The sequence below is a fragment of the Mauremys reevesii genome, linkage group 5 (genome assembly GCF_016161935.1).
Source record: "Mauremys reevesii isolate NIE-2019 linkage group 5, ASM1616193v1, whole genome shotgun sequence".
Lineage (NCBI taxonomy): Eukaryota > Metazoa > Chordata > Testudines > Geoemydidae > Mauremys > Mauremys reevesii.
This window is the reverse complement of record NC_052627.1, coordinates 91,669,233-91,686,885: the sequence shown is the minus strand read 5'-3', so window position 1 is coordinate 91,686,885 and position 17,653 is coordinate 91,669,233. Positions and strand designations below refer to the sequence as shown.

General features: G+C 40.9%; 1 protein-coding gene and 1 long non-coding RNA gene across 5 annotated transcripts in view; one reads left to right on the top strand and one right to left on the bottom strand.

The window, feature by feature from the left end:
- The window catches only part of LOC120405525, a 192,962-nt gene that overhangs the window by 84,667 nt on the left and 90,642 nt on the right, over nucleotides 1–17,653 (bottom strand). The gene's annotated exons all lie outside the window — the stretch shown is intronic.
- The window catches only part of GABRB1 (gamma-aminobutyric acid type A receptor subunit beta1), a 228,705-nt gene that overhangs the window by 132,902 nt on the left and 78,150 nt on the right, over nucleotides 1–17,653 (top strand). For all 4 annotated transcript variants that reach the window (XM_039539162.1, XM_039539160.1, XM_039539161.1 and 1 more), the window contains exon 4: nucleotides 14,962–15,182. In XM_039539162.1, coding sequence (XP_039395096.1) covers nucleotides 14,962–15,182 — 221 coding nt within the window. The remainder of the gene's footprint in view (nucleotides 1–14,961; nucleotides 15,183–17,653) is intronic.

Below are 17,653 nucleotides of genomic sequence, written 5' to 3'. Positions count from 1 at the left end.
TTTATATACTTTCGGATATTCCCCAGGAGTTCCTAGATAGATCAGTGGTAAGAATCAATGTGATTCTGTTGCCAGCTTGGAACTAACACTTTTTTTGACATCCAGGCAAGCCAGTAACTTATGAGTTAATATGCCATTTTCAAAATTGCACTTCCAGCTATTAACACATCTTCTCAAAACCTTACCCTTCCCACCCTGTTTTGCGTCCAATACATTTGAAAAATAATCTTTTTTCCAATTAATCATAGCTTGCAATCACAGCAGGATTTACATATGTTGGTGTATCACAGTATTTAGCCCCATTTCTATCAATATTAGTATTCACATCACTCTATATTTCATCTTAAATTGTCATTTCAATTATGTTTGCACTGATTAAGTTATACATATATTTGAGTTGCATTGCATCTCATTTTCTGCAGTACCTCCAGATATTTAATTATTGGATGTTTCTGTAGGATATTTAAATTCAAGGCAGTTTTTGTATGCATTCCTCACGTATACATATGCACATGAGGTACTCTGATCTATCAAAAGTATTTTATTGATGTCCTAAATGTATTATATTTATTTTATAGCACAGTACAATCTTGGTATAATAGAACTCCAATATTCAATTAACATGATGGCTGCTGCCTCTTATTTAAGTTATCGCAGCAGTTCTCAAACTTTAGCAACCCGAGGACCCCCATTTTAATTTAAAAATTTTTGCGGACCCCCAAGCCCTGCCCCCTCTCCACCCCTTCCCCCAAGGCCCCACTCCTGCCCCAACTCTTCCCATCCCCACTCCACTCTTGCCCCTCCTTTTCCTCACCTCTTTCTGCCCCCTCCCTTGAGCACACCCTGTCCCCACTCCTCCCCCTCCCTCCCAGCACCTCCTATCCGCTGCTGAACAGCTGTTCCCCGGCATGCAGGAGGCACTGGCAGGGAGGGGGAGGAGTTTATCAGTGGGGCCAGCAGCCCCAGACATGACTCGCGGACCCCCTGGAGTGCACTCACAGACCCCCACAGGTCCACAGACCCCAGTTTGAGAAACCCTGATTTATTGCAATATGAGAACTCAAGAGTTTGGGGGTTTGTTTTAACCCTGTGCTTGATTCCTGAACAAATATTTGTTAATGTCAGCAAGTGTTCCCCCACAGTGAAGGACAGGGCTGCCCGGGAGGGGGAGGGGGCAAGTGGGGCAATTTGCCCCAGGCCCCGGACCCTGCAGGGGCCCCTGTGAGAATATAGCATTCTATAGTATTGCAACTTTTTTTTATGGAAGGGGACCCCGAAATTGCTTTGCCCCAGGCCTGCTGAATCCTCTGGGTGGCCCTGGTGAAGGAATTCTCAGCAGTGTGATTAAGGTAGCTTTAAGTCTCATTTGCACACCGAAGCAGCACTTTGGTGACTTCACCAGAACCTTGATGATCTACCTTACTAATTCTTCCTGATACAAGGGCAAGTGAAAGTGAAACTGGACAAATGATACATTTACCAAATTAAAATGCTACATATTTTTAATGATGAGATGCCTACCCACTGCATTTTTACCAGTCAATTGTGCAATTATAGCCATTTTTGGACTCAGCTAGAACTGTAACAGGTAACATCATTTTCACCAAGAAAGATTTGCAAGCATATTTTTGCATTTACCAACTTTTACTAAGAATTGCTTTCACAGACTCGTGTTTCAGCTGGTAAGACTTTGTGAAGATGCTTTGGTTTTCAGTTACTATTTAAAGATTTGTCATGAATGCATTAAGCAACTCCTGCAATTCATGGAACAATTACTGTTGTAATAAAGAATACATTTAAGTCTTAAGAGCAAAGCAGAAGGGATCAAAGGTCATTTAGACCAAATTGCTGGATGTTGAAAACAAAATTATTCCAAATTTTTCTTTTAAACAGATACGTGTGCCTATAAAATCTGTTGAATATCAGCATGTGCCAGTCTGGAAATATTACGGTCATTACTTTAGTCACTTATTCTACTACTGTCTATACTGAGCTGGTGAGGGTTTCCTGTCCTCATTTATGTAACCATATGGCCTAGCAGGCCAGATTCTTTTGTGGCATTTTCTATCACATTCTGTTCTGTCATGGTGGAATGACATGAGAGGAGTTGACATACTGTGACAAAACACCACATAGTAGAAATTACAAGAGTGTCCGCATTAGAAAATTTCAGATTTCTACTGAAAACATGATCAAATCAGGAGGGCTCTGAGTTACTACAGAGAATTCTTTCCCAGATGTCTGACTGCTGGATCTTGCCCACATGCTCAGAGTCTAACTGATCACCATATTTGGGGTCAGGAAAGAATTTTCCTCTGTGTCAGATTGAGAGAGACCCTGGACGGGGGGTTGCCGTCTTCTGCACCATGGGGTACAGGTCACTTGCAGGTTTAACTAGTGTAAATGGAGGATTCTCTATAACTTGAAGTCTTTAAACCATGATTTGAGGACTTCAGTAACTCAGCCAGAGATTAGGAGTTTACTACAGGAATGGGTGGGTGAGGTTCTGTGGCCTGCAATGTGCAGGAGGTCAGACTAGATGGTCATGATGGTCCCTTCTGACCTTAAAGTCTATGATCACAAAGTAGTAGTATTTTAACAATGTAATACACACAAATATATTAACTTCAGTGAGCTGCTATGGATCTATCAGAAGTGTTAGTCTTAAATTACATATAAGTTACACATCAATCATACACTATGAAACAACTAAAATACAGGAATAAGTTATTTGAGGCAGCATCAGTGAAACCAATTATTTTAGCTCTCCACATGCTAGTAGGGTACCAGGTTTTATGGTTGGGCAGAAGCTCAGTCTCTTGGAGAGTACAGATACTTCAGGTTCAGTCAGGTCTTGATAAATTGGATGAACAGTTTTTACAAAATGATCACTCCATATCTAACCTGTCAGTCCTCATTCTCAAAGGAAACCTGCACAACATCTTCAAAAGATGAGTTTGGGAGCTTACATTCATAACTTAGCTAGACGCTAAAAATCATAAGCTTAATAAAGACACTGGATTTATGGCTTATTACAACAATCTGTAACCCACTAACCCCTTTTTTGTCCTATGACTGCGGAGGTGTTAATGGGACACTGATCTTGAATGGCCCCTTAGAATACATGTTAACTACTTAGGATAAACAATCTATTTCACATTGTATTTAGCTGTGACATACTAAGTTTCCCAGACCTGAAGATGAGCTCTGTGTAGCTCAAAAGCTTAGCTTTTTCACCAGCAGCAGTTGGTCCAATAAAAGATATTATCTTACCCACCGTGTCTCTCTAATATCCTGGAATCAACACAGCTACACCAACACTGTCAGAAACTGGGAATGGGTGACAGGGGATGGATCACTTGATGATTACCTGTTCTGTTCATTCCCTCTGGGGCACCTGGTACTGGTCATTGTCAGAAGATAGGATACTGGGCTAGATGGACCTTTGGTCTGACCCGATATGGCCATTCTTATGTTCTTATGTACTGCAAACAGCAATGGAAGACATCAAATTTGGCTTTCTGAAATGAAAACTCCACAGCACAAAGAAAAAGGAAGCACAACATAACAGTGGCATCTACTTCCCAAGCAAATGCAAGAAACAAAACTTCATTCCCAAAGGACTCACCATCTCTAATCCTCTGATCACTACATAGAACTCCAAATATGCTGAATAGCTCGGCAGAAGGATTTCCAAAAAACTGAGAAATCACCTCCTGCACTTCACATACTCCAGAAGGGACCACCTCAAACAAAAAACATCACATACTCCCACACACTGGAAGGGGAAAACAGGAAAACTACCTGGTGAACTGGAAAGAAACCCAAAACAGCTATCAAAAAGCCTGATGATAGCCATCCAACACAAAAACAAAAAGTGGAACCAACACAGCTCCACAACCCACCGACCACAACCTCTAGGAGAAACCATGGACGCAACACATGGACAGTACACAAGACCAAATCATCCATTTATCAAGACTCCCCCTAAGCAGAGCTAAATGATCTATACTCTCCAAAAGACTGAACTTCTGCCCCACCACAGAACCAGATCACATATTAACATGTGAAGAACTGGAAGAATTATTTCACTGACTCCACCTCAAAGAATTATTTCCAAAATAATGACGACACCACCCACAACTACCACGTCTCCACTGAGAGTCATAAGAAAAAAGAATAATCTGACTGGATACCCCACAATGGGCGAAACCACACATTTGATCATTATATTTGTTGCTTCAGGAAGAAAAGTGACTGTGAAATCCTTAACAAACATCACATCCACCACATCTCTCCACCACTGAGAGGACAGCTATATCGTCCCTGAAATCCAACCACCAGATAGTGATCAAACCAGCAGACAAAGAGCATACCATCATAGTTCTCAACTGTGATGATTACATCAACTAGGCCAACTGACAACTCCCCAATACTATCTACTATAAAGAACTCAAAGAAGATACCACACCACAATTCACCCAAGAATTTAAGGATATCACCAAATCCTTCCCCAAACAACTCCAAGAGAAACTCTACAACCTCATCCCCCATGAATCCCCACCCCAGGGACCTTCTACATGCTTCCCAAGATATACAAATAAGAGAACCCAGGCAGACACATCGTATCTGGCCATGGCACTCTTACTGAAGAAATATGAGGATTTACAGAAACCATCTTCAAACCACTCACCACAGCAACAGCCAGCTTCCTCCAAGACACAACTGATGTCCTCTAGCTACTCTGCAACCTTAACAACCAGAACACCATCCTTGCCACCATGGATGTCAATTCCCTATACACCAACATCCATCACAATGACAGCATCGCTGCCTGCCTCAAATATCTACAATACAATGGACAACCCTTAGATATCCACCCCAAATACATTGCCAAATGATCCATTTAATCCTCACCCATAACAATTTTACATTCAATGACAAAACACTTTGTTCAAACCAGAGGAACAGCCATGGGTACTAAGATGGCTCCCCAATATGCCAACCTCTTCCTGGGCCACCTTGAGGAAGAATTTCTGGACAAATGCATCACAAAACCAAATTATATACCTGAGATACATTGATGATATTTTCATCCTATGGACGGAGGACCTAAACTCTTTCAGATTTCCACTACAGCTTCAACCATCACCACCCATTCATCACTCTCGCTCTCGAACACTCCTGCACTAGTATAAAATTTCTGGAAACCATGATCAGCTTCAACAATGGAACTTTACAGACAACTGTATACAAGAAACCCACAGATCATCATATTTACCTCATAGATCCAGTAACCATCCCAACAAAACAATCTGTTATCTATAGCTAGGCACTCAGATACCACAGAGAAGAACATGTGGAATACACACCTTAACATACTTAAAACCACCTTCACCAAACAAGGAAACTCCACCAGAGAAGTAGATCACATCATGGAATGGGTCACCCAAATACCCCAAGAGAACCTGCTTCAATAGAGGGTGTGGGGGAAAACTCTGACCACATATCCCTAATCGTCAGTTACTACCCCATACTGAAACCCATATGGGATATCATTAAACAATTGCAATCAATACTTGAGGGGGACCACATTCTGAAAGAACCTTTCCTGAACCCCCTCTTCTGGCCTTCAAACAACCCCCAAACTCTCCAAGCTCATCATCAGACGCAAGCTCCCCACAGACCAGGACCAATCAACTCAAAGGAGCACCAGACCCTGCCATAACAATAAATGCAAAATTTGCAGACATATCTCCACTGCTATAGTGATCAATACCATGGATTCTACACATGCCTATCACAATATGTGGCGTACTTCATCCAGTGCTCTAAATGACCTATGTGGGTGAAACCAGACAATCACTACACTCTTGAATGAATTCCCACAGAAAAAAAATAAGACAGAAACATCATATCACCTACGAGTGAACACTTTTCAGAAAGCAATCACTCCATATCTGACAGGTGAGATCTCATCCTCAAAGGAAACAGGTACAACACCTTCAAAAGACAAGCCTGGACGCTTAAATCCATACCTTTGCTAGACTCTAAAAAGCATGGTCTTAATAAGGACACTAAATGTATGGCTTATTACAACAATCTGTAACCCACAACCCCCCATTTTCTGTCCTATGACTGCAGTTAATGGGACATGTCACTTTGAACGATCTTAGAATGTGTGTTAACTACTTATGCTAAACGATCTGTTCCACCTTGTATTTAGCTGTAACACTGTGTACCTTTCCCAGACCTGAAAAAGCTCGAAAACTTGTGTCTTCACCAACAGAAGATGGTGCAATAAAAGATATTACCACACACACCTTGTCTCTCTAATGTATATAATGTGCACTCATGATTATTATGCTATTAAAAGACCACACCATTTTTTGTTTAATCAAAACCAGTATTTGAAGCCAGGGCCAAATTCTAATATTGAGATGCTCTCCAAACAAAGTTATTGAATGTCCACATGTGCACAGAAGTATGTTGCTGTGCAGATCTGGCTGTGGAAGATTTCCATATCTTCATTCTCTGAACTCATAATCAATCAGTGTTCAGCCAATAGTTATAGCTCTGTGCCTAGAGACAGATTTAGAAAAAGTTTGTTGGTTCAAGGCATTTTGTTCTAGCTGCCCAACAGAATAGGTTCTCTTATTCACTAAATGTGCACAGAACAACTTTTAACCAGGACAATCATCAGCTCATGGGAAGTTGATGAAGTTTGTGCTGAGGGACCACTCAAACACTCTCATCCAAGCTCTCATCTTGAGACTCAATTACTGCAACATTTCTTTTCTCTGCCCTTGACAAACAATCTTTGGAGCAGAGAAATATTTCTGTTCTGTCTTTGTACAATGCTTAGCACAATGGAGTCCTGGTCCATGCCTATGGCTCCTAGGAGCTACAGTAATGCAAATAATGAATAATAATGAGCGGCCCAAAAGATTTGTCCCTGTCAGCTGCTCTGTTTCTGACATGGCTTACATAGTCACCTAGAGGTTAGGATCCATACAAGAAGGGTTTCAAGCAATTTATCACATACATATCCTTGGTTTTCACTTGACCAATTTTTTTTTAAACCAAAGAGGGGCTTTCTTATCCCATTTGTAACTGCTATTCCTGCCATATGCCACAAAATGCTGCAATTCTGTTTTGCATTTTGGATATACAAAAATTCTGCTCTGCTGTGTTCTACCACACATGGCATTCAAAACTAGTTAAAATTGTAGCTTATTTGCTCATTCAAGAAGTATGACATTTCATAAAATGGTGCCAAATTAATTTTAATGTGTGTTTGGGTTTATTTGCACTAAAAATAACCTTTTTTCCTTATTTTCAAAAAGCTGATTTGAGGAAAATGAGCAGATTGACTTAAATGACATGAAACATATAAGAGAACCAGGATTATATCTGTGCCGGTGTTATTTTAATATAACTGAAATCATCCAGAAATTGCCCTGCTTACCTATGTTCTTGATCACTGATGTTTGTACAGGGACTGTTACTTGAGCAGAAATATATAAAATATATGTTTCTTTCAAACTATTAACCAAGTGGCCCCACATTTTAAGAAACTGCTACTGATCTAAAAGTGAAAGTAATTTGCATTTTACAACAGGATTGTCTTCAATTTACTGTAGCATCAGGATTCTGGAATGACATTTACTAGTGCATTTTGCTCAAATGCCATCTGAGAACCAAGTCAATGAGAGATCTCTGTCATTTCCACCACTATCCCATTTATTTAAAGCAGGTTTGGTGTTGAAACCATGCAAAAGTATGGATTTCACTGAAAAATCATAAGCTGACCCGGCTTTATTCAGAACTGGGGTCAGTGTCCTTCAAAAGCATTGTCATTCTTAGTGAACCTTTCTATGAATCTGGACTAAGGTTTGAGTTTGAATGAATCTCCAAATTGTGCACACTGCTCAGTGTGGTTCTAACCACTCAGGAAATAAAGGAACTGTGATATTTGATTAGACTAATGGCCCGCCTATTCCAGTATGGAATAGAAAAGGCCATTGCGGAGAAGCTAAATAAATTCTTTGCATCAGTATTCAGTGCAGAGGATGTGAGGGAGATTCCCACACCTGAGCCATGCTTTTTAGGTGACAAATCTGAGGAACTGCCCCAGTTTGACGTGTCAATAGAGGAGGCTTTGAAACAAATCAATAAAACTAAACAATAATAAGTTAACAGGACCAGATGGTATTCACCCAAGTGTTCTGAAGGAACTCAAATATGAAATTTCAGTATTGTGGTATGTAACCTCTTGCTTAAATCAGACTCTGTACCAGATGTCTGGAGGACAGTTGACATGACACCATTTTTTTTAAAAAAAGAGGCAATCCTGGCAATTAAAGAATGTTGTGAATCATTAGGAAAGGGATAGATAATAAGACAGAAAATATAATAATGCCACTATATAAAAATCCATGGTACAGCCACACCTTGCATACTGTGTGCTGTTCTGGTCGCCTCATCTCAAAAAACATATATTAGAACTGGAAAAATTACAGAGAAGGGCAAAAGGGGAAAAAGATTAGGGGTATGGAACAGCTTCCACGTGAGGAGAGATGAAAAAGACTGGAAAGTTATCTCTTTTCTAAACAGAACAAAGTGGTGGGGATATGATAGAGGTCTACAAAATCATGAATGGTGTAGAAGAGGTGACTAAAGAAGTGTTATTTACCCCTTCACATAACAGAAGTACCGGGGGTCACCTAATGAAATTAATAGGCAGCAGATTTAAAATATAAGGAAATACTTCTTCACACAACACCCAGTAAACCTGTGGATCTCATTGCCAGGGGCTGTTGTGGAGGTCAAAAGTATAAGTGGGTTAAAAATAATTAGATACATTCATCGAGAATAGGTCTATCAATGGCTATTAGCCAAGATGGCTAAGCCTCTGACTGTCAGATGCTGGGAACGGACAACAGGGAATGGATCACTTGGTAATTGCCTGTTCTGTTCATTTCCTCTGAAGCACCTAGCATTGGCCATTGTCAGAAGACAGGATACTAGGCTGGATGGACCATTGGTCTGACCTAGTATAGCCATTTTTATATTTTTATCCTGTCATGTACAGTGGCCAGGGCCATATATTACAGAGGAAGGTGCAAAAATAGATCAGTCAGTAGGTTGTTATGGGATAACCTGCCACCAGGAAAAAGTTTCCTCCTAGCACCTAATATTCATTGCTTGATGCAATGCATTCTAGTCATATTATAGATGACAGGAGACAGGTATACATACCTGGCATAATTCTCTTCTCTGTAACCTGAGCCTATCAATACCGTAAGCCAAACATTACCACCACAAAAAAAACTAATCAACTCCCTGCCCCCACCCAAAAAAGGGTAATTAAGTAACATTACTTAATTACCTAAAAAATAGGTTCCAGTGGGCATTGCTACTTAGAGCTTATGAGTCCAGATTCCTGACTGGTGAAGAAGAGGAGGAAGAGATGTTCTGTACCATAAACTGGAATTCTTCAAAGTCTCCATTTCCTAATCTGGAACCTGTCAGTGACACAGCCTGTTAATATGTCAATATTTGTCAATATCCTTGTTTGAATCATTTGTTGTCTTATCCAAATAGTGTAAAGTTTTAAGAGCTACAGAATAACTCATTTGATCCCATCCTCATTGGGAAGTTTGCTTTCAGAGGAAACCTGGAGATTAACCTTTGTGAAATGATATAAAACAAAAAAACCTATTGGTCCAGACTGCTACAGAGAGTTTGCAGAAACCTGATTTACCAGAAGGGGAAAATGTCCATGGCTCTCAAGCCACAAAATGTGAGTTACGTGTTTATCCTAAAAATTTAAAATACTTGTATTTGCCCATCTGGTCCTATCCCTTTCTGCTTTTATATTGGCCCATTTTCTAGTGACAAGAACACATACCAAGCACTGTTATCTTTTTGTAACTTGATTAATTAAACTTTGTTAGCAAATATGGATACACACTTCGTAATGGGTTCTGTTCAGTTCATTAATTAAGGAGACATCAAATGGTTATGCTCAATTGCTTTTTATTAATCAAAGTTTAGACATCTAGGATTAATCAGCACAAACGCAAAAAGGAAAAATCTCTAGTCACCCATCCTGGGAATCCAGGTTGCAGCATTTCTTAGGTCCAAGTTGGTAATCATTTCATAGGTTTTTAATACCCTATGTGTTTACTTCATTCTATAAATTTGCAGTGAGCTATACTGTTATCACCACCAATCACCATCAGATTTCACTCTTGAGGTCAATCATCTAGATAGTTACATATTCCATTATGTCGCAATACATGCCAAATTTCCAAAGTACAGAAGGTCACAACAATTTTGGCCTATTCAACAACAGAGACCATACTAGATTGCAAGTAACACTTTTCAACCAATCATGAAATTTTGCTTTTTGCGGTTGGTTACATTTTATATATTACCCAATCATATGTTAATGTCATATTGAGGGTATATACCTATAAAGTGAATCATGTTCCTTTGCAGATTTCCATTATATATGCCTTTTCATGTGGTTCCCATTATAATTTCATTTGCCAATCACAAGCACTGTTTTCTACTTTAAAAGTAAGCTATGAAAGTTTGTCATGAACTTAGATATTGCTTATAGAGCAAATATATATATTAGTAATTCTGTATTGTCTCTCTTTTAGCATTACTTTGCAGCAATACTTTTTTGGGAACTTTGGCCAATAAGCTAACAGTCAAATATACAGTACCTATTTGGTTCACATGAGGGATGGTGGGAGCTATAGGCCCATAGGAAATCAGTATCCATTAACTATCATCATTCAGAGATGCCAATACAGCAAAGTCTTTGAGGCAGGGACTCTTCCTGTGTGCATGGACAGTACCTAGCACATTGTGGAGTCTACCAGAATACTATAAATAAGAACTGGAATGCCATAATTTCAGTGCAATCTGACAGGATCTTGCAATTATTATGAAATTCAACATCATTTTAGCCTGCTAAATAAATAGTTCTACATTCTACAAGAGAAATGGTTCAAGACATGAAAGATCAATGCTGCAGAAATTCATTGAATTAATATTTTAATTTTTGAATTTCTCATACAAGAAATATCATGGAGAGACATTTATTCACACAAATCTGACATCAGGAATCATAACATTCAAAAACCAGTGGGAGAACACTTCAACCTCTCTAACCACTCAGTGACAGACTTGAAGGTGGCAATTCTGCAACAAAAAAACTTCAAAAACAGACTCCAAAGAGAGACTGCTGAACTTGAATTAATATGCAAATTAGATACAATTAACTTAGGTTTAAACAGAGACTGGGAATGGTTGGGTCATTACACTAATTGATTCTACTTCCCTATGTTAAGTTCTCCTCACATCTTCTGTGGGTCATCTCAATTATCATTTCAAAGGTTTTTTTTCTGCTGCTAACGATAGCTCATCTCAATTGATTGGACTCTTCCAGTTGGTATGCATACTTCCACCTTTTCATGTTCTCTGTATGTATAAATATCTCCTGTCTGTGTGTTCCATTCTATGCATCTGAAGAAGTGAGCTGTAGCCCATGAAAGCTTATGCTGAAATAAATTTGTTAGTCTCTAAGGTGCCACAAGTACTCCTGTTCTTTTTGCAGATATAGACTAACACAGCTGCTACTCTGAAACCTGTCATTTTGTTATTTGTAAGCACCACTCTTGAATGGCCTTGGGAATCTGATCTCCACACAGAATGGTGCACAAGTGTGATGCTGTTATGCTGGTGCAAGAGACAAGACATGCAACTTGACTGCCAACAAAACAGAGACTGACTATACAAATTGCTGTCAAGAGTACAATGGAAAAGAAAAATGTTTTCATTAACTTCTCTCAGTTGTAGTCATCTTGTCATTTGTAGCTCTAGCAGGCACAACATTTTCAGACAGAAAAATGATTTGCAAGTTGGCCATATACTTTTAATGCTCTTCATAACTGTGCATTAAGAGGTCCTTGTAGATAAAGAGTGCAAACACCACATTGAAGAGTTTATGGTGCCTTTCATTTCTTCAAAAAATTACAGTCCAAGTTAGGATTTGGTAGTCTGACAGGCATAAGGCCTTCTCTCAGGGTATGGCTACACTTGCGAGTTGCAGCGCTGGTGGAGGCTTTCCAGCGCTGCAATTAGTAAGTGTCCACACCTGCAGGGCACATCCAGCGCTGCAACTCCCTGGCTACAGCGCTGGCTGTACACCTGGCTCAGCATGGGGAATAAAGATTGCAGCGCTGGTGCTGCAGCGCTGGTCATCAAGTGTGGCCACACACCAGCACTGTTATTGGCCTCCAGGGTATTAGCAGATATCCCAGAATGCTTTTATAAATTACTCTTTGTTTTGTTATGCAGCCTCTCTTTGTTTTGTTGTGAACTTGGAGCTCCGTAGCTCCGTTGATCCCGGAGCTGCTTATCTACAAACACAGCTCCTGTTTGCTGTGATCAATCTGTGAACAATCAAATGAAATAATGAGGCAGGCAGGGAGTGAGTGTTTGCTTGACAGAAACGGGGCAGAGGGGAGAGAGGGAGTCCATTGGCTGCAGGCTGTTTGCAGTTAAGAGTTAAGGGTAAGGGATCGGGAACATGTTCTGATTTTTCAAGGCAGGAAGGTAACACACAGTGTTGGCTCCAAAAATCCACTCTCTCTCTCTCGCCCGCTCCCTGTCACACTACGCCCCACCCCACCCCCCTCTTTTGAAAAGCATGTTGCTGCCACTTGAACGCTGGGATAGCTGCCCATAATGCACTGCTCCCAACAGCGCTGCAAATGCTGCAAATGTGGCCACACACCAGCGCTGGTAGCTGTGAGTGTGGTCACACACCAGCGCTGGCCCTGCACAGCTGGACGACCAGTGCTGCAACTACCAGCGCTGCAGATTTGTAAGTGTAGCCATATCCTGAGAATTCTCCTCTCGGAATCTGTTTGGCACAGTCTCTATAATTTTGTTACACAGTTATGGCAGTGAGAAAAATCACCAGGCACTTGGAATGGGGGGGAGGGAAACTTTAACAGTCCACATGCTGCAACTATAGTTATCTTTTAATAACTCCATTAAGTACACAATTCTTGGGGTTTTCCACTTTAAAAAACTGACTACACTTAAAAATCAGCAGATTCAGAGGTGGGGGGAAATCAGATGGTCTTCAGAAGCTTTTTGAAACAATTTTCTTTCCACATCAAGCTGAGTAGAAGACCAAAAGCCTATGTAAATGCAGTCTCCCCGGGCCACAATCTGATAGTAAATAAAAGATAAGAATTCACTTCACACAGATGCTCTGGCCTGATCTCCACAAGAAAAATCCATAGTTAAGCCAACCTAAATCCCTGTGTAGACAGTGCTAGGTCAACGGAAGAATTCTTCCATCGACCTAGCTACTGCCCCTCATGGAGGTGGATTTCTTGCACCAATGGGAGAATCCCTCCCATCGGCATAGGTAGCATCTACACTGAAGCACTACAGGTGTGCCTCTGTAGCATTTTAAGCATAGACAAGCCCTTAGTTTCCAGGCCCGGAAAAGTCTCAGGACAAAAGTGAATCCTACATGACTATAAATGGTGAATTGGGATTGATGGCCTTAATAAACACTGTTGGAAAAGTACCTGATCTTGTGCTTTGAGATTAAATATTTACTATCTACTAAAGGGTGTAGGGACAGCATACCCTCTAGGATTGTTGTAGAGTGGAATGTGGAAGATGAGAGAACACATCAACAAGAGCTCTGTAAGTGCCCGGCTTGGCTATTGGCTGAGATCAGGCAAAAGCAGCTCTCTTCAGGTTGAGGATAAATCTCAAGAAACATGTAACACATGATTTATGGACAGGAGTCCCTTAATGTTACTCCCTAATGCATGAGTGCCAAGTATTCTATTTCAGTGGCTTTCAACCTTTCCAGACTACTGTACCTCTTTCAGGAGTCTGATTTGTCTTGCATACCCCCAAGTTAACCTCACTTCAAAACCACTTGCTTATAAAATCAGACACAAAAATACAAAAAAGTGTCTCCGCACACTATTATTGAAAAATTGCTTACTTTCTCATTTTTACCATGTAATTATAAAATAAATCAGTCGAGATATAAATATTGTACTTACATTTCAGTGTATAGTATATACCAGGGATCGGCAACCTTTGGCACGTGGCTCGCCAGAGTAAGCACCGTGGTGGGCCGGGCCAGTTTGTTTACCTGCCACATTGGCAGGTTCAGCCAATCACAGCTCCCACTGGCCGCGGTTCGCCGCTTCAGGCCAATGGGGGTGGCGGGAAGCAGCGCGGGACAAGGGATGTGCTGGCCACCGCCCTCATTGGCCTGGAGCAGTGAACCGCGGCCAGTGGGAGCCATGATCGGTTGAACCTGTGGACACGGCAGGTAAACAAACCGGCCTACCCACCAGGGTGCTTACCCTGGCAAGCCACGTGCCAAAGGGTTGCCAATCCCTGGTATATAGAGCAGTATAAACAAGTCATTGTCTGTATGAAATTTTAGTTTATGCTGACTTTGCTAGTGCTTTTTATGTAGCCTGTTGTAAAACTAGACAAATATCTAGATGAGTTGATGTACCCCTTGGAAGACCTCTGCCTACCGCCATGTACCCCTGGTTGAGAACCACTACTCTATTAGATGTGGGAGGAGATACTGAGGCCTATTGCAGTTTCCAGCAACTGCAAGGATATTTCAATTCACCAGCTGTAATCAGAAGGAAGCTCAACATTAACATATACAGTTCAAGAGCCACAGATGTGGTTACTGAATAGAGATCTACGTTTGCTACAAAGTTTCAGTGATCCTTAAACTTTCAAGTGTGCTGTTAATATTAATACAAATGTATTCAATACTTAATTTTAGTGTTGATAATTTAAGTTCAATACTTATGGATACATTAACTATTGTGCAAAATACACAACTACTAAAATATCTTTTCTTTTTGCTTCCAGGACTACACACTCACAATGTATTTCCAGCAGTCCTGGAGGGACAAAAGGCTGTCTTACTCTGGAATACCTTTGAACCTAACTTTGGACAATAGAGTAGCTGACCAGCTCTGGGTGCCAGACACATACTTCCAAAATGACAAGAAGTCATATGTTCATGGGGTTACAGTGAAAAATCGAATGATTCGACTACATCCTGATGGAACAGTCCTTTATGGCCTACGGTATGTAGTATTTTACTTTATATTTTATGTCTTTTTGGAATAATTGTACACAACACTGTAGTAGCCATAAGTCATGCTGTATCACCAACATATTTTCCTTTATTTTGGCTTATTCTGAAAGCTTTACTCAAGTTCACTGGGGCTATAGGTTGAAGTAACTAAAATATCTACCTACAGCATAGGAACCATACTTAGCCTCCAGGTATTTTCCACAACACAACAACACTACCATTTATGTATTTAACTATGACTGATGAGAAAGCCTAATGCCTCCACATCTTTTGGCTCTTCTGAGCATGTTGGTGCTGCTAAGGAGTCTGGCATTACTGTGTTACTCAAACAATGGATTGACTGGAATGAGTTTTAGAGCTGAGTATTGCTTAGGGCTAGTCTACACTTACCAGCCGGGTCGACGCGGTGAGTTCGACTTCTCGGAGTTCGAACTATCGTGTCTAATCTGGACGCGATAGTTCGAACTCCGGAAGCGCCACGGTCGACTCCGGTACTCCACCACTGCAAAAGGCAGTGGCAGAGTCGACCTTGGAGCCGCGGACTTCGGTTCCGCGGCGTCTGGACGGGTGAGTAGTTCGAACTAGGGTACTTCGAATTCAGCTACGCTATTCACGTAGCTGAACTTGCGTACCCTAGTTCGACCCCCGCCCTTAGTGTAGACCTGCCCTTAGTAAGTGTGCAATGATCTAAAATCAGGAGGTAGATGAAAAAGTACAAAAATTAGCTAATCCCAATATGCACTATTCTGTGCTCTCCAGTGATGGATTTTTTCATGTGTGTTTGGCTTTATCATTTAACGTGGATTTCCTGACCCATTTGCTCATCCCCACTGGAATATGTTCTTAGTGAACTACAAGCATGCATATCAACTGGAGTCATCAGTATCTTGCAAGCACTGAGAGAGGAGGTAGTTAATGGACTTCACCAAGTCAAAAGAACTGGGTTTGGGAGACGTGGATAAGATCCACTCAAAAAATCAGTAAGTAAGGAGGTATGAGAGTTGTTAAAGCATACAAAGATAGTTCATTCATCCTGTGGACACGTCACAGGACATTTTCAATTATTTGTAAATATTTTCTTGGAAACCTAGATGTATTCAGGTGTGAATTATTTACCACACAGCTTTTATTTTAACTTGTAACTAGCAAGGTCCATAAGTGTTTTTATTAACATACTGCTCTATATCTAATTACATCTTCTATGCTAGTAGGCAGATTGGACCAGATTCTGGCCTGTTTTTGCTCCCCACTCTTTGTTCCATCAGTAAAAAGGTGCCATAGCTGGCTAGATGAGGATTCTCCTGGTGCAAAGTGGCATAGGGCTCAGGTATGTGCCCTGGCATTGGGACAGGGCTGGAGAAAGGAGTTGTGCTGCTATAGGGATTCTGGGCTGCATAGGCAGCTTTGGAGAAGCCCTGCAGGCTGCTCTAAATTATGCCAGCAACTGTTTCAGTGCCCACAGCATCCCAGCTTCCATATGGCACAGAAGTGGCATTATGTCCTATTCCTCCTAGGCTACACCCTGAGTGAAAGGGTGTTTTTGTCTTACTTTTCTGTGAGAGTTCATTCAAGAGTGTAGTGATTGACTGGTTTCACCCATTATAGTTATTGGGGCATTTAGTGCACTGATGAGGTATACCACGTTAGGATAGACATGAGAAGGACCCACGGATTTTGAAAAGTGTGTTGGGGGGGGTGTTGAACACCATAGCAGTGAGGATACATCTGCGGGTATTGCATTGGTTTTTAGGGCAGAGTTTGGTGCAGCTTTGAGTTGGTGTGTCCTGGTCAGTGAAGCGCTTGCTTCTGATGATGAGCTTGATGATGCTGGGGATTTGTTTAAACAGAACAGAAATATCTCCATGGCTATGATGATCAGCACCTCCCACAACACACCTTTCACGATCCAGGGGTCCTACACATGCCTCCTACAACACACGGCAGACCTCATCCATTAAATGCCCCAGTATCAACTATGTGGGTAAAATGAGAATCACCAGTCTATCAAATGGACTCACAGAAAAGCAATAAAAGACAAGAACACCATATCAACTATTGGTGAACACTTTTTATAAAACCATCATTTCATATCTGACCTCTTAGTCCTCGTCCTCAAAGGAAACCTGTACAATACCTTCAAAAGACTAGCCTGAGTGCTTTAATTCATAGCTCTGCTAGACACCAACAATCATGGACTTAATAAAGACACTGGATTTATGGCTCATTACAACAGTCTGTAACCCACTAACTCTCCTTTGTCCTGTGTCCATGTCATCTTGAATGGTCTCTTGCAACTTGTGTTAATTCCTTATATGTTCCACCCTTGTATTTAACTGCGACATTGTGTATCTGTCCCAGACCTGAAGAAGAGCTCTGTGTAAGCTAAAAAGCTTCTCTCTTTCACCAACATAAAATGGTCCGATAAATTATATTTCCTCAACACCTTGTCTCTAAATATTC